Source organism: Phasianus colchicus, chromosome 3, assembly GCF_987193195.1.
Source record: "Phasianus colchicus chromosome 3, bPhaCol1.hap1.1, whole genome shotgun sequence".
Classification (NCBI taxonomy): domain Eukaryota; kingdom Metazoa; phylum Chordata; class Aves; order Galliformes; family Phasianidae; genus Phasianus; species Phasianus colchicus.
The window spans coordinates 46,822,890-46,847,478 of NC_143438.1; the positions used below are offsets into that span (position 1 = coordinate 46,822,890).

The 24,589-nt window shown below is 40.6% G+C and overlaps 1 protein-coding gene across 3 annotated transcripts in view; it reads left to right on the forward strand.

Annotated features, from left to right (window-relative positions):
- The window catches only part of DLGAP1 (DLG associated protein 1), a 374,951-nt gene that overhangs the window by 328,110 nt on the left and 22,252 nt on the right, over window positions 1-24,589 (forward strand). For all 3 annotated transcript variants that reach the window (XM_090137415.1, XM_090137416.1, XM_090137417.1), the window contains one exon: window positions 22,334-22,707. In XM_090137415.1, coding sequence (XP_089993541.1) covers window positions 22,334-22,707 — 374 coding nt within the window. The remainder of the gene's footprint in view (window positions 1-22,333; window positions 22,708-24,589) is intronic.

Consider the following 24,589-nt stretch of genomic DNA (forward strand, 5'->3'; position numbering starts at 1 on the left):
CATCAAGGAGTGAAGGAAATTCCTGGAAGCACAGAGAAAAGGAGAACCTAATGTGCCCTTAAAGGATGTTTAACGTGAGATTGCTGACATGTCATCACAGCACCGGCACAGAGCTATTACATGGGTCACTGCAGGGACAGGGTTATGTTGCCCTTCTGTAATCATGCTGGATTTATTTCATATTTAACTTCACCATTGAATTCCACCTTGTATAATGTTTGATTTCAGAATAAGTTCTACAATTCTTTAATTCTAACCTGACAACAGGGACTTTAATGTCATCTTCACTGCATATTCTTTTGTCTGAAAAGTAACATAACCTCTCTTTGAGCAGCATCCTTTCCCTTTTCTAAATGTTTTCCATGGAGAGTTCAAAGAGCAGCATTCTGTTCTTAGGTACTCAGATGGTTTTTGCAGGTGTTTTGAAGTCATCAATCTGTCTGCCCTTCACAGAAGTTTTCATTAGCAAATAGAGAGCAGTAAGAGGCAGCTGTGGTACAAATGCTCAGCGACGCACCAGGAACACTGAACATTCCAAGATATTGTTGAAGTGAGCAGTTTATAAACAGGTGCTGAAACCTGACCTAAATCCATAAGAGCTATTATAGAATGATGTTGTATCACAAAAACACATCAGCTTTTTGCATACTTTGAACATAGAGTAGGCAGTGGGTAAATTCATTATAAGCAAGTTCTTTACTATGAGAGCGGTGAGGTGCTGGAACAGGCTGCCCAGAGAGGCTGTGGATGCTCCATCCCTGAAGGTGTTCAAGGCCAGACTGGATGGGGCCCTGGGTAACCTTGCTTAGTATTAAATGTGGAGGTTGGTGGCCCTGCATGTGGCAGGGGGGTTGGAGATTCATGATCCTTGAAGTCCCTTCCAACCCTGGCCATTCTGTGATTCTGTGAAACACTTTATCCCAGGCTTCTTCTTAATATAGTTTCACTGGCATAGTCATAGCCTTCCACGATCCAAAATATGGAGCCATCCTCATTCGTTCTTACCACAAAAATGTGTTTTTGATGATAGTAAGTAAAAAGAAAGGAAAAAGAAGCAGCACCGTGAACATGTTACTGATTCTGAAAACTCACAGAAAAAGAAAACCAGTGCATCTTTAAACAGTGCGTTCTCGTTGGGTTTTGGGTGGGTTGAGATAATATTGAGAAAAGGTGAAAATCTAAATTGTAGGTGCTGCAAATGTCTGTGTGAAAGCTGATTGTCCACAGCTGGCCCAGCAGCCTGGGAAGCAAAACTCAAAACTTCTAGGGATGCTGCCAGAAGGAAGGGGCAGCATTGATGAGCTGTCTGTCACGTTTGATGAGAGCAGCCGTTGTCTCCACTTTGGTTGTGGTAGGAACAGCATCCTCAAAATATCTAAACCTGTATTCTGCCTCTTCTCTGAGTCCCTCATGCCTGAGGTTCCAGCACTGAACCATGTTTATTGCTACTAGAAAGACCTGTTACCAGTGCAATGTAAGCCCTGGCTGAGCCCCATAAACTGTGTTTCTCAAGCACAGAAGTGATCCTGAGCTCTTCATCTACTAGATGGTAGTGGCCTTAATAACTTCTTGCATTGACTCAGAGTTTATAAACTTCTTCCAGAACATTCACTACTTGATTTTGAAATGAATAGTAATGGATATCACTGCTTATTGACATATATCAAATATCGTGGTTAAAATGCAGACAAAACACCTATGGTGGTTGTTGCAGAATCCATAACTTTTTGCAGTTATCCTTGGCATCTCCTAGAACAAGAGATAGCTTGCTATTTATTTATTTCTTTGTTTTTAATGTATCAGACCCACAAAAGCAGGGGATTATTTGCAAACTTATCTATCTGAGCAAACAGCTCAGAAGACAAAAAGTAATTGCTCAGTGCTTACCGCTGTGGTAGGAAAAAATACTTAATTATTAATGGGAAGCCAAAGTCTTCACCATTTTTTGCAGACTGTTACATCTTGCGGGATGGGAAATGTGCTTCATTAGGGACTTACTTGGAAAAAAAACAAAAAATATGTAAACCATGTCCACACTCATTTCAAGGTCTTTACCTCAGGAATAATTATGTCCGTAGCTACACACTGCCTGTTAACTAAATGTTGTTTGAAGGTCTTCCTTGAAATATCTGAAACATAAGTGATGCCAGATTAGCCAGGTTCCTGAGAAGTATTTTTAGGAGTATTCTTTAAAGCAAATAGGGTTATGTGACGTGGCTCAGGGCACAGAGGGAAAAGACTGAAAACCCAGGGGATAAAGCAGCCTCCTGTTTGCATTTACTGCAGGATGATATATATTATTGTTATGTCCAGGGCTTTTGTATGTGTCTAGTAGCCACGTGTACATCTAGAGAGTACAAAAATGAAACAGGGTTGGGGAAATTAGTTCAAATGGTGCCCACACATTTGGGGTTTCTAAGGCTGAGCGCAGGAAGTGCAGAAGCTGCACTCTTGTAAATCCAAATTTACAGATCACAAAATTCAGATTCAAAATGTTACAAAATTAAAAAAAAAAAACAAACAACAACACTGGAATGTGGATGCACAAACAAATATATTTGTTACAGATTTAATTAAAAGTGGTTTCCAGTAATACAGTATTTCTACTACAAACAACTTATATCCTTAGTCAATCCTTTATTAATTTAACATCTCCTAATTTCATTGGATAGTGGCTTTATCCTCAGGAACTGCTCCAGCAGAGGGTTCCCCAGAACCTGGGAGATGATCCAATTAAAGAGGCTTAGAACAAAGAGGACCAACCAAGAGTAGAAATATCTGAGAGCATTAGGAATAGAGAAATAAAGACTGCGAGCACAGTTCACGAGAAGCAGTTTCACTTTCTCATATGACTAAAGTGAGAGAATTATTAGATGTGAGGGGGATCTTTTTCGCTGAGAGAGTGGTAAGATGTTAGCACAGGCTGCCCAGACAGGTTGTGGATTCCCCATCCTTGGCATTGCTCAAGGCCAGGTTGCATGGGACCCTGGGCAACTTGATCTAGTACTTGATCTAGCAGTTGGCAACCCTGATTGCAGCAGGAGGGTCAGAACCTGACGATCCTTGAGGTCCCTTCAACCCAAGCCATTCTGATTCTTTGGAATACACCTGTCCTTAGGTTTTGTGGTGAGTAGAGTCCAGAACCCTGGTGTCAGGTTTAGACCCACTTTCCTTCCTTCCTTCCTTCTTTCCTCTTGTCTCAGTCATTGTCCTGCAGGCACCATATTTTAAAAACAAACAAAAAACCTTACATTGATTCTTAAGGAGTCTTTTTAGATTTTTATCTGTTTAAAAAAAAAAAAAAAAAAAAAAAAACTGCTGTGAACCCAGACTGAGCTGGGGATGGGAACACAGGAGAGGTTCCAATGAACCATTGCTTTGGAAATTAGAACAGCCTCATCAAGAGCCATCATGTTTTGCTATCTCAACTGGCAGCTGTCCACAGAATACTGTATTGCATTATAACTGTACAGTGATACATCCCATGCCCATCATAGGTGGTGCCTTCCCTGAGAGGGCCTGAGAGAGGGTGCATTTAACTTCAGCACAGCTGGGCCTAACTACTTATCTCTTAACAGCTTCAGCTATCGCAGCTGTGAGTCAGAGGTTTGGTACAAACTGGGAGCTCTGCCTGTGGATGGAGCAGTATTTTGTGAGTCTTTGCTGTTAGTAAATTAAATGTTGGCTACATCGATTACGATTATCATGTTCCTAAGGGCTTTAGTGTTCTTTGAGTGAAAAATCTGTATTAGAGTTGTCTTCTGTTAGTACTCAGGTATTCTGTGGACGGGCTGTTTCAGGCCCATGAAGTGGCTTCCTATTGCCAGCAGTGTACCTCCACACAGCAGGCACGCTCCTCAGAAGACTGAAGAGCTTCACTGCAAGAATAATTGTGCCTTCTTAGTACATGGTTATGATTTCATACTAAAGGAGAGAAGATTTAGATTGGATATAAGGAAGAAGTTGTTTACAATCAGGGTGGTGTGACACTGAACAGGTTGCACAGAGAGGTGGTGGATGCCCTGTCCTTAGAGACACTCAAGGTCACGGTGGATGGGGCTCTTAGCAACCTGATGTAGCTGTAATTGTCCCTGTTCACTGCAGGAGAGTTGGAATAGATGGCCTTTAAGGGTCCCTTCCAGCTCAAATGATTTTATGTACACAACCCAGATCTGGGTCCTTTTTCATTTGTGCCTGTGTAGCTCTGTTGATCTCCACAGCCTTCCTTAGATGTGGGTCAGACCAGGAGCAAGGCCCTGCTCCATCATCAGATGGAAGGCAGAAGCGAGTCTGTTGTGCTAAACCAAGCACATGACTACCAGGAGAAATTACTTGGCCGATGCTGAAGCACCAGACATGCAGAAATGTTTGCTTTGAAATTCCAGAGACTTGACTGTCCCTTTGGTTTCTTGGAATGCTTTGATTTAGTTGTGTGGGGTGGGAGCAGTCTGTAACCTCACAAGGGCACCAGGAATGCTACCCCTTGTGCAGCTACAGGATATGTGAATTAACTGTCAGCGAGCTTCCGGGAGGCTGCAAACGTATACCTGGTTAGGAGAAGTTTAGCTGCCTTATGAAATTTGTTTCCACCACAGGATCAAAAGCAATTACGTGCATGAAGTATATAATCCTTGGATGGGTAATGTATAAACAGGACATGACAATGTGAGGGAACAGGGAACCCACTGCATGCAAATATCAGAAGTTTCACTTTTAATTGCTTAAGGTCAGAAGAAAAGTAGGCTCCTACATTTTCTGTCTGCGCAAATTATTCAGATCCATAAGGAAATCAAGATTTGGTGCATTTAAAATAGCCCATTTTATGATTAATTTTCAGAAGTAAACATTCAAAACCAACTTTGCTTGTTTTTGGGTGCAGCTCAGAGAACAGCCCTTGCATCAGCAGAAGGATCTGTTGACACAGATCTAATTGCTTGAGTGTCTATCTGATTTGCTCACACAGTCAGCAACTAAAGGTACCTTGCTTACATTTTCTGCCTCTATCTATGTTAGTAACTCAAATGTGGGCATAGTCTGTACCTCCCAAAAAGTCTCCAAGTCCCAGAAAAATAACAGTGAAGCTGGATACCAAAATATTTGTTTCTACACTAAGAAATCACCTGATTCTTTCCGAACTGATGGTGGGCTGCAAAACATTGAGAACTGTGTCAAGACAGCCCAAATTCTACCTTGCTCCCTGAGAGTAGGCACATAAACATTGCAGGTCTGTGATAGCCAAGGCAGAGGGCAAAGAACTATGCCACAGGGGACCAGCACAAGCCAGCCTACAGGTGAAAGTACTTATTATCTGAAATCACTCATTTAATGTCATCTTTAATGAAGTACATTTTGGTGGATGGAAAAAAAGAATAGGTAGGCTATAGAGGTCTGTTTATTGACTGTAGGCTTACTAGTGGGGCTTTTGAATCTCCTGTGGTTCTTAGCATCGCACTTTAAGCACATGTTGAACCACAAAAGAATATAAAACATGCTTTTAAGAGGTTTTGAGGCATGGTAGGAGGTGAGACAGGAGCTATCATAAGCTTTTTGCCAGGAGGATTTTGAAAAATGAGAAATCATTATTTTTCACTGAAACTGAGTAGCTTCTTTCTGGTGAGTTGGATCACGGTGGCTGACTCTGCAAATAGTGCAAGCCCTCTGACGATGGATGTTGCAAGCAGCACAGTTGAACTTGCCCACAGCAGACAGGGAGATAGCTTTCAATGCATCATTCATAATGCACTGCAGTAATCCCATAAGGTCAATTTCTGCTGTTAACTCAGAGAAAATCGGAGCAGAAAGAAAGGGGTATACATTGAACTCTCAGGCAGAAATATGGTGTCCCAAGAGTTTGTAAGGAAGGATGAACTCAGCTGTGATTGTGCAGCTTGTGGGACGCTGAGTGAGTAGGAAGGAGCATCAGAAGGGCTGCAATGTGAAGCAGAACAAGGGAGGAGGAAGGAAGTCTGGAGAAAAGCCATGGGAGAAGATGTAGTGAATAGTTGTCCTGTGCAGAGGGAGACGTGGGCACTTTGAGGTAAAGGGTTTCTTTTTTCTGCAGGCAGCATGTTTTTGCTTGCCTAGATGCTTGTTTGAATGCAAAACCATTCAGGAGCAGTCAGTACAAAGTCAGGAGAAAGACGTGTGTGAGTGAGAGCAGGGAGAGGCATTTCTATGAGCAGTGCTCACGTGGCCGTGTGGTCTGACAATAGCTGAAAAGGCAGCAGTTCTCTCCCTAGATGCAATTTGCAAGCCATCATTAATTAAATAACAGCGTCCTTTTTCTTTTCAACTAGTTTAAGCTGTAATGGAGTGTAATCTGCTGAATAATAAATATCCCCGTGTTTCACTGAATGTTCTTTTACTGCATAATGATGCATGTCAAAATGAAATCTGTGGTTCTCCTTGAACATCTCCGAAGTTGTTTAGATTCGCCTCTTTAATAAGGTTTTAATGTAATAACTAAAGAGGAGTACATCTCCCAAACTGCGTGAGCTGCCAGGCCTGGTAGGTAGTTTGCAGATAGTCCGGAGACCATATTAAAGTAATAAAGTCATAAACCAGAAAGTTAAAACGCTGGTGATAAGAGCACCAAGTAGGCCACAGATGAGTGGTAGGAATTTCATCTACAAACATGAGGACAGGAGGAGTCATGAATTTCCCCCAACTTCTTTGGAGTTCTGTGTGGGTCATAAGGCAACTGTGAAACCCATTGAGCAGGGCAAAGGATGCTCTACATTACCAAGACAGGTGTCACTGGAGCACTGCTGATCCAGCTCTGTGCATTTCTGAACATTCATAGTTAACATTCTCATGCTATGTATAACCTGCAGATGGCAAACATATCATAGAATCATAGAATCATAGAATCATAGAATCATAGAATCATAGAATCATAGAATCATAGAATCATAGAATGGGCTGGGTTGAAAAGGACAATGATCATCTAGTTTCAAACTGCCTGCTATGTGCAGGGTAGCCAATCACTAGACCAGGCTGCCTGTTCAAAGCTATTATGTTCTCCTGAATTCCAAAGGGAAGTATTTACTCCATGCAAATTACTCTTTTAACCTCTAAATGCTTAATATAATATTTACAATCTTTGGATTCTATTCGATAGCACATCAAAAAATGTCATGTGTGGGTGCACTTCTTCTCTCCAAGACTGCGCTATAAAGAACAGAAAAAGGTTACTTTTCATTATGCTTCTTAGTGACTAACACATTCAGTCTTCAGCAGAGAACAGGTCTGTATCTGCACTCTGCAAACAACAGCTTTCTTTTGAGCAGGCAGACAAAACCCCAAACCTACATACCTTCAAATTCCAGGGCAGAAAAATCAGAGGTTTGGTTTTATTTTCTAAGGGAAGTTGACCTGCACAGAATTTCTGTTCTTTTTCATCTGTTAGACATAGATGATATTCTGAAAGGTAAAGAAAATTATCTTCAGGTAAATGAATATATTCATCCTTAGATGAGCTATTCTTCTGCATTGGCAACCTGTGGAAATGGTAATCTAATCATGCCACAAGACTAGTATCCCTTATGTTGAAAGCTTGTAATTCACAGCTCAAGAGGAATGTGGGAGACTGCTGAGAATAAAGTAATTATAAGGTTGGTGCTAGAACAAGCAGTGAAATAATGCATATTATTTTGTTCATAAGCAGGATTTTTTTAGCTCATAGCAAGCAGGTTTGTGCGAGCAAGCTGAAGATTTTTGTCTTTGACAAAGCTGTAGGACTCCTGGTCCTATTAACTATAAAATCCTTTCTTACCTTTCTTTTCACCCCTTGCTCTGTTGAGTTTCAGTTGGATCTTGTCCTTCTTGACCCCATCCCTATACAGCCTAGCAGCATCCCTATACTTCTCCCTGGTTACCTGTCCCTCCTTCCACTACCTGTACCTTTGAACATAAAATCATAGAATCATTAAGGTGGGAAAGACTAATAAGATCACCTAGTCCAACCGTCAACCCACCCCCGCCATGCCCACTTATTCATGTACCTCAGTGCCACATCTACGTGGTTTTTGAACACCTCCAGGGATGATGATTCCACCACCTCGCTGGGCAGCCTGTGCCAGAGCCCAACCACTCTTTCTGAGAAGAAATTTTTCTTAATATCCAACCTGAACCTCCCCTGGCACAACTTGAGGCTATTACCTCTTGTCTTTTTGCAGTTACCTGTGAGAAGAGGCCAATCCCCACCACACTACAACCTCCTTTCAGGCAGTTGTAGAGGGCACCTAGAACCTCCTCTTCTCCAGGCTGAACAACCCCAGTTCCCTCAGCCACTCCTCATAAGACATAGCTTTGTATGTGTATGCGTGGGTGGCTCTATTTATGTGTTCAGACAAGAACGTGCACACAGGTATTTATTGTACCTGTTGACTACACGTTCTTACACCACATACACTTTGCAGTGCCTCGCCTACCCGTCATCCTATTGCATACGACAAAAGTAGAGTAAGATTTTCCAAATGCATTTCCAAGAATAATAATGCCTATGTTGTTTTTATTAGAAAACTGCATACGCACAGTAACAATTCATCTCATTTCTGTCTCATCTGGCAAAGTGCAAAAAAACATTCTGCAGGCAGGAACGCGTTAATGATGCAACTGATGCTTAAGTCATCATGTAGGATGAATTTTACATGATAGGCTGTGGAAGCTCATTGCAAGACAAGTTCTCCACCAGATCAGTAAGTGGCATGCAGCACTTTTGAAGGATATGAAAAGTATCTTTTTAAAATCATTTTTTTCTTTTGACAACATCTGATTTGCAGAGAGGGGGGAGGAGGTGTAACTGGCTCACTTCTCCTTAATTCTGGCTTAATACAGTGATCTAGAAGGTCTTATTTTTACCATGCACCAGTGGAAGTGATGGAAAAAAAACAGTCTTGAGCGTTTCAGAGCAGGACACTTTTAAACTTAAAAGCTCTTTGCATGAAATGCTAAGAAATTACAGCAAATGTTGCTTTCCATCCTGAAGGACTAGAGGCCATTCTGGCAAGGTATGAAATGAAGAACATTAGCAGTGTATAATATAAAGAAAAATGTTTCTACATTTTTTCCTTTAATTATGTACAGATTTTTTTTAAAGAAAAAAGACTCTCTAGAACAGTGACCTTTTGCTTTATGGGATTAAAAGAAAAGCGCTCAGAAGAAGAAAATAGGGAGGATAAATAAAAAACAATTTTGTCCTGTTTAGATGTCACTTCTCTCTTGAGAAACAGGTCAAACCTGCAGGTTCCCAGTCTCAAAGAAAACTGCTGCAGTGGCCTACTTGGCTGTTAATAAATAGCACGTTCAAGGCATGTATAGAAAAGTCAACTGAATGGGAAATAAAGAAAATAGGACTCAACCACTGTCCTAAGCACTAAATTTAGGAAAATTGTAAGAAAGATCTGCTTTATTTTATGAGTAGATCTCACTCCTGGTGTACATGGTTTTGGCAATTTTCTACACAAAAGAATGACATTATAGATGTAATAAGCTGCCTTTGAAATTATTAAAATCTGATTGTTGACATTTTGCTAATAGTTCTGCAGGAAAGGAAGGCTGTGCCCTGAGACTTGTTAGGCCAAGATGAGTTCATGCATACATTTTGTTGCTGTTTTTTTCAACCAAGTTATTCAGCAAAAGCACCTTGAATAGTCTTTAACACCTTGCTAGTCTTTAACAGCTGAAGAGACCTACCTGACAACTTGACAGACTCCAAAGCAAAACAAAAAATCATGGAAGAAGACTGCAGGTTCGGTGTGCAACACCCTTCTCTCTACACCAGTTTTCTCTAAGTTTCCAACTTCTCCTGAAGTACTGAGTTGTTTTTCCAGAATAACACTTAATCTGCATAACCTTAGTCCCAAATTGAAGCAGAATGCATTGATTCAGCTTAAAACACTTTCAAAATGCAAAATTATTGTGGAATGATAGCTCTTACGAGAAATGTCCAAGTAACCTGAAATGTTTCTTTGGGCACAGTTTAGCTGTGGATGATAACACTGTGACCTACAGCTAGGCACGACCTGCATAGCCTCTTAGATCCCTAATGGTAAAAAAGTAAAGAATCTTTATATTGCTAGAAATAAGGGATGACTGATTTAATCACCAGAACTGATATTAGTCACAAATATGTAATTTTACCAGTTCCCAAGGTGTTTATGTACACTCTTCATTTTTGCACATGCATTTGTTTATCATTTGTTAACAGACAATTCATGAAAAGCAGACATTGGCACGTGGATAATTCATCATCTGTACCTTTTAATTGTTTGGGTTTTTTTGTGCTGAGTGATTGGTGTTTGACAGTGATAATGCTTGGATTCTGTAATTTGATGTGAATAACAGTTGATGAATAAAACACGTTTTCAACAAAGTTACCCACACTGATAAAGCCACTACTATTAAGACAGCTATTCTTCAAACATCCGTGCAAAGGGAAATTGAGATCATGCAAAGTTTTGCAAGCAAAGTAATAGGGGTATAGCTGAACAGAGCAGGCTGAGCCATTATAGTCTTTTCCAACCTGAGCAATTCTATGATTCTGTGATAACAGGTTGCCTGTTGCTCTGCTGAGCACCCTTTTTTTCACACAACATGCACAGTTATTTGCATCAGTTTGTCTCTTTTCTCCACCAACCACTTTGGTCATGGGGATTCAGACCTGATTCTGTCCCTTTCTTTTGCATCCTATATGCCTTCAGGGGCATGTTCCATCAGAGATTTGGGTGACCTTCTGATTCACAGTGAGCCAGTGAAATCTCTGAGGCTGAGATTTTGATTGCAAAAGAAATGTTGTATATAGGAGGAATGGGTGTGTGCAATATATGGGGCTTATTAGGAGGATAATTAAAGAAGACATTTCAGGCTTGGGCAGAAAATGGTAGGGAGAGAACATAAAAACTGGACCATTGGTTAAAAATTTGACCCAGCCTCTTTCCTGCATCTTGTGCACTTAGAGTTGTGGAGGATTTGCTGTGTGCATGTGACATTGTATGGATTTGTGGATTAGCTTTGGCAGCATTTGCAGAGGTCTGGTATTGGCCTTGTGATCTTCAGAAAGCATCTGGTAGTGGAGAGATTCAAAAGGTCTGAGTACTTTGAAGTGTCAAAACTCATGTGGGTGTGTTTACTTTCTCTTTTTGTGTATTAAGTAGGTGGCCTGGATTTACCTTTTAACTAAGCCTGCATAAAATGTCTGGGTTTACCTTTTAACTAAGCCAGCATAAAATGCATCTGTAATTTTTTACAATTATGTAAATGTAAGAAATGCTAGAATTATTGTGTAGTCTAGGAGCTAAGGAGAAGGGAGTTCTATCCCAGTCTGAGATCACGAACACTAATTTTGAAATCTTTAGCTAAACAGAATTGTAATTGAAAGAGAAATCCTACGTATGTCTGGGAGAGAAAACTTTACTCACATTCACCCTTCAATGTGGCAATGCCACTTTGTCCTTGTTAAAATTATGTATAATAAACTCTGACTTTTTTCCATTAGTATGGTAACATAAATTCAATCATCAGAGTTTCAGGATCCTGTTGACAAGTTTTAAAACTCCCACTGTCACTAAACTGACTTATTTTAATATAAATTGTAGTGAGGAGGGTAGAAAGGAGGAAAAAAAAAAAAAAAGGCACCTCAGTACAGAAAGGACCTGCTGGAGCAGGTCCAAAGAAGGGCAACAAGGCTTGTGAAGGGCTTGGAGAATATGCCTTATGGGGAGAGAGTGAAGGAACTGGGGATGTTCAGTCTGGGGAAAAGGAAGCTAAGAGGAGACCTTATTGCTCTCTTTCAATATCTGAAAGGTGCTTACAGTGAGAGTAGGGTTGGTCTCTTCTCACAGGTGACAGGATGAGGGGAAATAGCCTCAAGTTGCGCCAAGTTTAGGTTGGATATCAGGAAACACTTCTTTACAGAAAGGGTTGTTAAGCACTGGAATAGGCTCCCCAGGAAGGTGGTTGAGTCACCATCCCTGGATGTATTTAAAAACCATTTGGATGTGGAGCTCAGGGACATGATATAGCTGGAGGGTTATTAGAGTTAGGGTAGTATGGTTAGGTTGTGGTTGGACTCAGTGATCTTTAAGGTCTTTTCCAACCTGAGAGATTCTATGATTCTATAATGTCTCCATGGAAGTTGTGCTTGACATCCCCTACAAATTATGAATTTGAACTTCTTCAAGGCTTGTTTTATGTGCATTTATTTAATAAGTGCAAAAGTATGTGGAATGATGGGGGTGTCTCTCACTCCAGTCTTGTGACTTGAGGCTTGCTCTGTCCTCACCCATGTGTGACAGGGCTACTGTCCTCCTCTATCTAAATCTGGGAATTGGTGCTGGCTCAGGGCTCCCAACAAGACATGATTGTTGTCCTCAGATGTACTAAAATACACTGAATTATAGAATCATTATGGTTGGAAAGTACCACTAAGATCATCTAGTCTGACTGTCAGCCCATCAACATCGTAACTACTAAATCATATCCCAACATCTCTATACTGTATAGTAGTAATCTGTGTGCTGAGGTGCACTGCACCTGAGATGTCAGTATATTTTGTGTTGACACTCAGGTTAATCAACAGGAATTGCTCATGCCAATCCAGTATTTAGAGCTAGTTTATTGAAATATAGGTAAGATTCTTTTTGTGAAAAAAAATGCAAAAACATAAAATAATGAGGTCATCCACAATGACCTCAATCCTGCCCCAGAGCAAGGCCATAATTTCTTAATCTGAACATAGAATGGAAAGATGGGAACCGGGTTTTGGTTTAAATTTTACTTCCTATCAACATGGAATACATATCTGACATATGTTCTTAACGTGCCTTGTTTACCAAATTATTGTTCTTCCCCTAGGTTTTGGAAAAACTTAATGTCTACAGGCTTGAGTCAGTTTTGCTAGTTTACCTGAAATTATGCCAAAGACAGGTATAATTTCTTGTGTAAACTCCTTATCTACATTTCCTCGTCATTTGAGAATGGATTAGATTGTCCCAGACTTCCAACCTGATAACTATGCCTTGACCTCCAGACAGGCAGAATTTCTCAGCTGGGCCATAACTCTGTCTCAAGCAGCAAATTATTCTTGTGCCTGAAGCATGGTTTTGCTAACAGTTCTTCCCTTCCTTGTTCCTGCTTCAAGTAGCTCTTGCGTTTGTTTTTGGGTAACTTGCTTGTTTTAGACATTCCTATTTGGACTGGAATGCCCCAAATCCAGTAAGAATGTAGTACTGATTACATAAAAACAGCTCAGTATTTCCCTGGTTGAACAGATGTTCTTGCTCAATGTCCACGTGATACTTTCTTTCCTGAACTCTGTTTTTTTTACGTTTATTAGTAATTCTCTATGAGAAAAATATAGTGTGATCTTAAACCTGCGTGACTTGTATGAGTCATAGCAAACTGCACTGCAACAGAAAATAAAAGGATATAAATCAATTCCCATGGTGCTTCCTGGGAATTTATAGCTGCTAAAACGTTGTTTGTGTTGCTTTTATCAATCACATTCTTCCTATAGTTTGTAGCGGCTCTTATTTTCTTGTCTTTGGTGTTTGTGAAGTTTCTTTCCAACTTACATCTGATTTTAACACAGCAGCCCTTCACCATTGCTGTCATCTGAATTTTACCTCTTAGCCAAACTAAAACAAACTTAAAAGTCAAGCAGCATAACATAAAATTCTCAAACCAAATTGAGAGGTGGACTTTAGAAACAATATGTGAGCACCAAAGTTTTGGTGGCAACAGAGGCTTGTGTATTCACTTTTTTAAAGTTGGGATCTTTAAGTCAATTGCTGAATGGTGAGGAAGCAAAACCTACACTTATCACACCGTGAGTTAGTTTGCTTAATAATGGAGGTGGCTATTATATCTAAAATAGTAAATTTTATTTCACATGGGTTGTTTTAACCCTGTTTGAATAGCCTTTGTCAGAGCAATGTCTTTCTGTGTTGCTTAAAAGCTTCTGAACAGCCTTAGTGTTGAGTAACATGCAAAACTGGTGTACCCACATTTCTTTACTTGCTATATTTACCAGTCCCATGACCAAAGGAATATAACTGTTCTCTATGTATAAACCTGCCTTGTAGTGCAGCAGTTTCCCATTGTGGGTCACTATAGAAAAGTTTGTTAGTAAAAATGCTGATCACTGTGCTCTGTCTTTTACTGTATCTTTTAAAATAATACCAGATACAAAAGTAAGCGAACCATGCAGGCACAAATGAATTCAAACAGGCCAGCCCTGAGAACTGATTTTGACTGAGAAAATTAAAGAGGGCTTTTAATCTTCACAGATTTTCATCAGCTTAATTTATACCTGTACAATTTCCAGTGCATTCAAATGGATGTAACTGATAACAGTGTGTAGCTTGTTTGCACACTGTGGCATAAAAGGAAATCAGTTTTAAATCAGTGAACTGATACAGTTAATTTGGATAAACTCTTTGAATGAATCACTATTACTTCCACTGCATTTTCATTTAAGTTTTTTTTTTAAAAAAAAGACCTTATCAGTCATATCCATGTCTATACTTGTCCACATCAGGGGTGGATTTGCAGCAATTTAAACTAATTGATTTCTAAGCCAATTTAGATGCATCAGTAATCAAATTCTGTGCAAGCAGCTTGATGCCAATGTGTGCAATTGTACAGAATTCTGCTTACTCTACCTTACATTTATTAAGTATTCAGAAAACCACTGGGAGTAAGAACCAGTAGAAGCTTGCTTTCATGCTAACATCAGCATCAAACAACGAAGTGTGCTTCCAGACTGAGAAGCTGGGAATAACTTTTACAGTCATTTTTTTCATCGGACAGGAATCACATGTTGAAGTGTCAGTAATGTTGAAAACAGGGATATCCAACTATATTAATAGTAGCTTAAATTCTGCTTCAGATTACTTGGAGATAATTGGCCTGCTTAAATCTCCTCAAGGTTCACAGTCTAGTTCCTGAGATTCACGGATTTGGAAAAGAGAAGGAGAATCCCAATTATTCTCTAGTCCTATCTCCTACGTGGCTAAAGTTGAGCAATTGCACCTTGCAGTTTTTCCATCAAAATCATGACAAGCTCCTCCTAAAATGAGGGACTACTGAACCTGCTTTGTCACTACTTGGCTCCAATGTCAAAGATAGAGGATGGAGAGCAGAGGATCAAGGAGGACATAACAGGATGCCCAGGGAGGTGGTGGAGTCACCGACCCTGGAGGTGTTCGAGAGCCGTGTGGATGTGGCACTGAAGGACGTGGTCAGTGGGCATGGTAGGGGTGGGCTGATGGTTGGACTAGATGATCCTAGTGTTCTTTTCCAGCCTTAATGATTCCATACAGCAGTGTTTCTTAATGAATTAAGGAGGGTAAAACACACAGTCATGGCATGTTTACTACTGTATGGCCTTGGTCCTGACCATACACCTCTAGGTTTGACAGGATGCAAGTCTCCGGTGTATTGACTGCTCAGATATTAAATATCCAATTTGTAAGTAAAGGGAAATTATACACACAAGAGTACATTAATATGTCCAGAAGTTCCAAGTACTACATGACCATTTTAAGAGGCAGCATTGACACTATCATACCCAAGAAGAATGGCAAACATGGGCTCCACTTCAGCAGACTCACTGCATGATTGTGTGCTGAATGAGCTACAGACATAGTCTGAAAATGAGATTGTGAATTTGCTGCTCAGGTCAAATTCTCAAGAATCCAGATCCAATTCAGAAGTAAGAGAGTTTTCATGTGATTAGCCCCAAGAACATGCAATGTGCAGCCCAAGTCTTTACATTCAACTGTTCTTCGGTTGTCAAAGAAACAAAAATTAAAAAAAGAGTGGTAAGTTTTTCTGAGTATGTTTGAGTTTAAAGCTTTTGATTTGAATCTGCCTAGCTCACATGGCCAAATACTTGTAGGAATTTCAGCCCTCCATGTTTCTCAAAATCCAGACAATGGGTCATGCACTGTGTTTTTACTTAGGTAGCTGCTTACATTTATGTGTCTGGTTTGGGTTAGTGCAACACCACATTAAAAAAAAAAAAAAAAACATTTTGCTATACTAACAGTATTGCCAGAGGGAAAGGGATGCAAATTCTGGAATTTGTGTGTGCTGCAGTAACACATAACAAAATGTTATATCAAAGTGCCACTGAAGTTGCTTCCTGGAAAATACATGGGAAAAGGATCATGCTGCATATTATTACATTTATTTACTGTTACACTTCCTTGGTCCCAGTGGGATAAGCTGCTATATTTCACATTGTTTGCTTTGCTTTCCATAAGTGCTTTTTATAATATGAATGCACTGATATTCAGAAAGATAGTGAATTTCTTACTGTGGTGATTTGATGGCATGTAAGTTCTGAAACACAAAATTTTTAGATGGCCATTTTTGATCTAAGGTCTAATGTTTCTTGTTTTCTATCACTGCTCTGACAGTGAGGAGCATGAGGGATTTGGTGAAGCATTTAGATGCAGAAAACATCAGAGCAGTACTGTACACTTCATTTAAGGTATTAATCAGGTAATGTTTCTTGGTGTTTTCTCAGAAAAAAAACCAAACACACCATCACATCTTACAGGCCAAGGCCAGGATGGAGCCCTTCAGAAAAGCACCATCACCACATGCATAGTGAGATCTGGGCTGTGCACATGGCCATGTTCTATCTTCAGAAAATATAAAGCCAAGCCCTTAACTGCTCAAGACCAGTGCAGATCATGTTTTTTTAAGAGCAAAATGCAGTAAGCCAACCTAGCAGCTATTCACTTGGGTAACAACTATCAGTTTATGTGAAATATTTTCCTTGAGCTTCAAGCTTCTTATAGACGCTGTGCACTCTCAGTGTAATGGTAAATTTTAATGTATGGAGAAGTTCAGCTATGGCTACACAGTAGAAAAGGTGAAGTGGGTCTCATAGGAAGCCTACGTGCAATGAATTTTTCTCTGTGTATCCATAATTTGCAGTGATATCACAGTGATAAAAGACATTTAGAAGACACCTTCATCTGTCTCACCTGTTCTCTGTACACTAATTCAGCTTTCTTGGGATTGCAATTAAACTTCTGACTGGCATCAGCAGCTTCCAGCAGCAGCCGTTAAAAGAAAAAAAATAAATCTGGTAGAGAAATACTCACCTGTCATCCACTGACAGCACTCATGCAGATTTTGTAACTCATTCTCATCACAGAATCACAGAATGGCCAGGGTTGGAAGGGACCTCAAGGATCATGAATCTCCAACCCCCCTGCCACATGCAGGGCCTCCAACCTCCTCATTTAATGCTCATGTGAGCATTAAATTCATGTGAGATAGAGGATGAGCCATGGTCAGGCTTGGGTTTCAGGAGCCCCTTAGTTTATCCAGCTGGAAAGCTGCAAGCTAGCCATTCCAAACTTGCAAAATGGACAGCAGCACAGGCTTTTAGACCTCAGGGTACTCAGGAGATTTGATGCTATTGTGTGCAGTAAAGATAGTTTACATACTTTATATAGTTGTCAGTTGTGCCTGTTTCTACCTTTTGTGTATCTTCAGCTTTTGTTGGCTGAGATTTATGGCTTGGCAGTGGTGGGGACACAGAAAAAACATGGCATTGGCAGAAGTCCTGATGGTACAGTCCAGAGATTTCAGTAGTTCTCTTTTGGGATAATGACATCCATAACTCACTCAGGTATTATTCCCTCAAGCAGTCTAGAACTTCTTAGGAAAATCTTTATTTCAGTTTCTTTTTAATGGTCTCTGTTTCCTCAGAAGCCATCTGTGTTTTGAGAATAGTTGTTTATATATATATATAAAGAAAATGCATGCTCCATTTTCATACCTACTTTTTACACAAGAAAACAGAAATACAGCATCTAAAACTCCATTTCTAACTATTTACTCCACCACCACTCCCCCTCCAAGCTCAACAAAGCAGGGAAACACATGCACAGTAAAGAGAACATCAGCTCTGTTGGAATGTACCATGGCAAATCATGTGCTGCACCTCTGCATGGAGAGCTCAAGGCTGCAGCTCTGAAGTCTCAGCTCTGCATGGATGTGCCTGCATCCCCCCCACGCCAATCCTACCTCACTGTGCAGATATGCAGGAGTATTGGACAGCATACCTTTACACAGGAGTTATATCATAAGGATGAGGTCCATCAGTGCAGGGTGGAGGAGCTCTTACCTCATTAATACTTACTTGTGTACATGCTGTGTAATTTGCTGCTCCTTTTTCTCAAGGGAAGCACCATTATTTTAGTTGATTTTCAATTTGCACCCTTGTTTATCCTTGCATTTATTAACCAAGTTCACCTGAGACTGCCAAGTCAGAGAGGGGAAGATGTTGCTCACCTATCTCATCCCAAACTGCTCAGATCTCTGTGTGAAACTGATCCCTTCACAAATGTTAATCTGCCTTGGGGTTCTCTTGAGTACCCATTCACTGAGCTAAAACTCTGGGTTTGAGTGCTGATGTTTGCTCCCGAGGGCTCATCTCCCTAGTGAGCATGTTCAAACAACTGAAGTGCTCTTACATTGAAACATTCAAATTCAAGTCCTTATTATTATGCAATCTGGGATTATTATTATTATTTTTTTTTTTTTTCATCATTAGACTTCCTTCTGAACTGGGTGGTTGACACTCCCTGTTTCAAATTCCTGTCCCATGAGCTAGTTGTTTGGAAATACTGGCTAGGAGGACAAACACCGTGACTATTTTTTGTTAATCTGGGGAAAGTTCTTTTTCTCTCAGTGTTCGTGATTAAACTGTAACCCAAAGGCAGAGCTACAGAAATAGAATCAAGATCAAAATGAGAAGGAGAGCAGTGCTGAGAGGATGGATAGAGCTGGGAACAAGGGGCTGACTCAAGGTGCTTTGGGAGCCAGGGTTTCCTTGCACATGATTTAACTCGTACTTGGACCAAACCTTGAGAATGCCACAGCTCAAGAATGTTTATCTGCTGTATCAGAATCACAGAATGGCTTAGGTTGGAAAGGACCTCAAAGGCCAGCCATTTCCAACCCCGTGCCATGGGCAGGGCTACTGCCCTGATAAGGCCACCCTTGGTGCTATGTAAAGTAATACAGAAAACTACATTGCGACAAACTGTATGTTTATACACACACTTGATGTTCAGAAAAAGTTATTTCTGATTAACTCCATGCCTAAATAATTTTAATGACAAGTGAGTCTGCTTTGACTTGACTCTCCAGTCAGATCAGTTTGAGTACAGAAGTTCACTCCTTGATCCATGTCCAAGAAAGCATTTATTAGGAATTACGGAGCCCTTTAAATTCACTTCCTGATGTGAATTAAACAAACGCTCCCTGTGTGAAGATTTCTCTGTCTTTTCCATGTACCCCGTGATCCTCTGATGTTCTCCGTCAGAGCCCTTCTATCCACTTCCGGCACTGGGTGGCCACGATCTCCTCTTGCCCACAACACAGCATCTTCCTTCACCTAGCCAATGCTCTGATCCAGGCTGCACAAGGACAGCTCCAGGGTTTTGTCCTTTCTCTTAGGGAGTCTTCTTTTTATTCTTTGAGCACCTTTGCATTGAAAATCACCCAATGAAATTCAGACAGGTCCTTCAGGTTGCCGTATCACTCATTGCTAGGTTCTTGAAAAGTGCCTAGAGAAACCCAATGCACCAAATCCCTTTTACTGTCATACTTCAGCCACTGGGAGGGCTCAGGCAGCTCCGGCGCTGAGTAAACAGCTGCAGCCAGAGCACTGTTTTGTTGTCATTTCTGCACAGGAGTGGTGGGAACTTGCATCATTTCCAGTAACAAAGAGCCTGGAGATCTTTTATGACTTGCACGCTTTGTTTCTCCGGAGCTGTACAGTGCGTGCTGCGTGACTCCAGGAAACCAAGGATTTGTTTTGACTTGCTGAAACAACGTTTGCTGTTTCTCTTTACAATTTCACCGTATGACTTGTCAATCCTCTCCCCCTCTTAATAACTTCACATTTAATTAGCTGAGTGCAAACATCTTTCACTGTGGCGTGGATTAGGCTTCTCTTTGAGTGCATTTACCAGCAGAATGAAAGACATCTCAATCAGGGGGCTCTGCATTTGTCCTGCACTGACCAGAGCTGCCGGTAGCTGTCGACAGACAGTTGCTATTGACTCTCTGTCCCTTCCAGGAAGATCAATGACATGCGGACCAGTCACACTGGGGCTTTCTTTTTATTTTACAGTCTGTTTCTCCTCATTACGAGCACTTTTGGGGTGTGTTTTGTTATCTGCTAAGTAGAAGAGTGACACCTGTGTGCCTTGCAAGGATGTCCTGAAGGTGCTGCTGTCTGCCCAGGAGTTCCACAGTGCCCTTACTCAGCATATTTTAAATGGGGCATTTTATACACTGCTGAATTGCAAGGTATCATGGCACACAAACCTCTATTAGATGAGCTTGGAACAGGCTTGCCAAAGCGTTACCTGGATATATGAGTGAATCTATATGCTTTAAATTCTTCAGTGGTAAATTTCATTTTGCATTTCCATCACTTGGAGAACATTTCTGCAGGCCGTGAGCCATGTAGGATATTTCTGGGATCCCATCACCTCAGCAGCAGCCTCCACAATTCTGTGTAAGTCTGCTTGTGCTGCAGCAATTTCCCTGAGTGTGCACAGTCACAACAAATGCTTTTTTGTCAGCATCAAAACCAATGAAGAACTGTGCAAAATTCACATGCCTCTTTGTAAATTTGTCATCTTTCCTCTTAGTTTCACAGGTTTGTCTTGTTGTAAGCACTTTGAAAAAGCACCTTTAACCCCTATAAACTTTGCTTCCAGGGTGTTAAAATTTGATGAGTTCATTTTCATCTATCTCTTCTTTCCAAGATACTGTGGTTTCTGTTTGATTCTTCAGAAGTGAATCAGTTCCATAACGCTCACAACCTTCACAAAATGTTCTTTTTCCATTAGCATTTAAAGGGTTTAACATGGGTTCAGACATGTTATCAGAAACTCAGACCAGACTTCTTAAAAAAATCCCGTGTGATTCCATGCCCTGGAAACACCTTTTACGCTGCAGCTATTCCTGCAACTATCGGGAGATATGAGGCGTGTGGATCTGAGCTAGTCAAATTAATGCCAGAATGGCTTCTGGCTCTACAAGCACATACAGTGCAAAGAGGGAGCAGAACAGCTGTAGCAGACTTACCTTTCATGTGGGTGGCATAGACGTCTGCCAATTAAAATGAATCATTTCTTGCCATGTGATTATTGTTAATAAGAATTTATGTTAACGTGTTTGTGTATGAACTTTGCGCAGGTTAATGCCTGCATTTATTTGCTTAAAAAATAGAGCATATCATGATTGGTTTTTATTCTCAGTGGACTTTTTTTCTTCATTTGAGAGCATTCCAGGACTTCAGCAAAGCAGAGCTGCCAACTATCCCTTAAAGGAGTATGTTTTTATCTCCACACAGTGCATTCTGCGTGTAATTCTGTATACATCAGCCAATAGTTTCTAATCTGAGAACCTCAAGATAAGCTTCTACATCCATATAGAAGTACTTACGATGAGAGCATGGCCGTCAACATGTGAAAAGGAGTCCTCATAAACTTTTGAAGTCTTTCTTGTTGCAAACATTTATTCTTATGCTTTCCTTGAAGAAGTTCCACCAACTGACAGGCTTTAGACATTGACTACGTTACGTTAACTCCATTTGTGCAAAATTAAGCATTTTTCAAAAATACACATACATATTTATTATGAGAAATATGAGCAGCAAAATGTTATCTTAAACATGCCCTCCACAGCTTACAAGACATTTTAAAATATTTGAATAGGTTGTGCAAAAATTGAAACAATTTATAACAAGAAATACACAAGTTCAAGCATGATGAGCATCAAGTCTTGGATCTCGGATGGCTTTATGATCTCCCTCTGAACAAAGAAATGTAGCTTAAAAAGTATAAGTAAATAGAGTGGGGCAGGGTGGAGAAAGAGGAAACAATTGCAGTAAAGCTGCATGAAGTGTGCATCAGCTGGGTTAAGCTGTTGGAGTCTGATCCTTGTAAGTCCTGTCTGGAAGTTATGACCATAACAAACATTTTGGTGGAATGACTTGTTCACCCACTGGACTTTAAAGAGGTAGCAGAAAACATGGTGGGGAACACGATCCTAAAAGATTGATGAGAAACTTGGCAAATCTTTTCTTTCCTTCTACTGTCAGCACGAACAGAAAACTGATAAGCAAGGTATTTCCCAAGCACAGTTATCAGAGCTTTTGGGGTTTCTTTGGCTAACAGCACTTTCCTTGCCTCTGCTCTGTCCATGCTCATGGTGTCTTAAGATGATATTTACATACATTTTCCCTGCACTGTCAATAAATCAAGAACTTTCATGTTTTTTCCAGTGTCATCCTGCATTACCACCTATAAGAAGACACCACCTCCAGTCCCACCGAGAACTACCACCAAACCATTTATCTCTATCACAGCTCAGAGCAGCACAGAGTCTGCCCAAGATGCATATATGGATGGGCATGGACAGAGGGGAGACATCATCAGTCAGTCTGGACTTAGCAACTCCACAGAGAGTTTGGACAGTATGAAGGCACTAACAGCTGCTATTGAAGCTGCTAATGCACAGATCCATGGCCCAGCAAGTCAACACATAGGGAACAACACTGCCACTGTCACCACCACCACAACCATTGCCACCGTTGCAGTAGAAGATAGAAAGAAGGACCACTTCAAGAAAAACAGATGCTTATCTATCGGAATACAGGTACAGTACAGGATTTACATTATATGTGTGCCATTGTTTTGGGTTTCTACGTTTATTTTACTGCAATGTTTTGTCTATTTTTTTCTTCTTTTCCTGTCAGGTGCCTATTAGAATTTCCAGCAGCTTAATCATGTACATGGTACTAATGATGTTTTACTAATTTATCATAAAAACATCAGATTTGAGGATTTAAGTCTCCTTGCTGCTTGTTATTCAGCTCTGTTAAATTACACACATGAGCACTAATCTATGAATCATAACACAGCGGGGGTCAGAAAGGCATGAATTAAATCATTGAGAGGGAATGTGTAAAACAATGATTTACATTACACTATCACCCCAAAAATATTTTCATCCAGCCTCACTGAATTAATTGTCACTGCTTATTCATGCATTTCATAGTGACTGGTGGCCGCTTGAATGAGGCAGCATTGTTTCTATCCCAGCCTCAAGAGCAGAGGATAAGTTCCTTCTGATTTGCCCTTGTTAAGGAAAATTACATTTTGTTACCTCTAGTGGAATGAAACAAGAAAACTAACCCTGCCAAAGTTCACTTGTATTTACAGAAAGGAGAAGAGCAAATAAACTAGGCCAATTTAATCTGCTATCTTAATTAATCTTTCCCATATCCTCCCAAAAGAATGTGCATGGAAGGCCAACTATCTGCTTGCAGGATTAGCTCTTGCAACAAAGTACTTGAACTTGCAATCAACTGAAAATCAGCACAGGTTTTGATGGGAGATGAATCCCAAGCAAACAGAACAGCAATCCACAGCTTATCAGCCTTCCCAAGAAAACATGATTTTTTTTCCTTGCAGATGGAGGTTGTGTTTACAACCTCCTCTGTGCCTGGACAGGCTTATCTGATTAGCAAAGCCTCAGAACTTACCGTGAAATCACTGCATCCACCTGACAAGATAGGAGGTGCTGAGCATGCCATCCCAGGGGCAGCTGCCAGACAAACGGTGACTTTACTCACCTTGTGCTTCTTCTTGCAAGGCCAAGATTTACTACAGCCCGTGGTTTTGCTGCCTTTCTTGTACCCTTTCTCTGCTTCATAGCTGTTTGGTTTGGATATATTCTGAAAGACAGTCTGAAACACTAAATTAACTTTAGTGTTAAACGCAGGAGCAAGACCCAGATAGGACAGGGATAAAGGAACATCCTATTACTTATTGCCAAACCCAGTCAAGGCTAAGGTGCTGTTTTACTGTTGTGATCCCTCCTTTCACTGAACAAAGCAACAAAGATCTTTGCAGACAAAGTAATGGGTAGAAAGAAATAAAGTCTGTGTTTGCAGTATTCCATATGAATAGCAGTAACGTGAACCATGGTTCCCAAGACACCATCTCCCATCTTTCTTTTCTGAAGGTAACATTGGTACAAGTAAAGAACAGGGCTTTTAGGAGAAACAGGAGCCCCAATTTGCTGAAATCTGAGGAAAACAGAGGCCCAAATGCTGTTCAAGATCCTGAAAATCTCCCTCTAAAACTGTAAAAATTACAGCTGACTAGCTTGATCACCATCCATATGCCAACCTCCCTCCACTGACTGCAGTAGGAGCCAAGTTCACACTTATACTGAGCTCAGAGCAGGTAAATACCTTCCTTATAATTTGGCAAGCCATATTAGCCAGGAGTTTGCTTCCTTCTATAATAAATAAACATGAAATGCACTTGTGGTGTGTGCCCTGCACCTCTCAGTTGCTCCTAGGTCACCAGCAGCCTTTGTTGTAAACCTGTTCAACAAACAAGCAAAGTAATGCTGTCAAAACAGTTACTTCCAAGTTTTGTAGTTTCAGGTGGAATTATACCCCAAAACCTCAGTATTTGGTAATTACCTTACTTCATTGTCTTGTTCTGAAACTCCTATCTCTCCGATC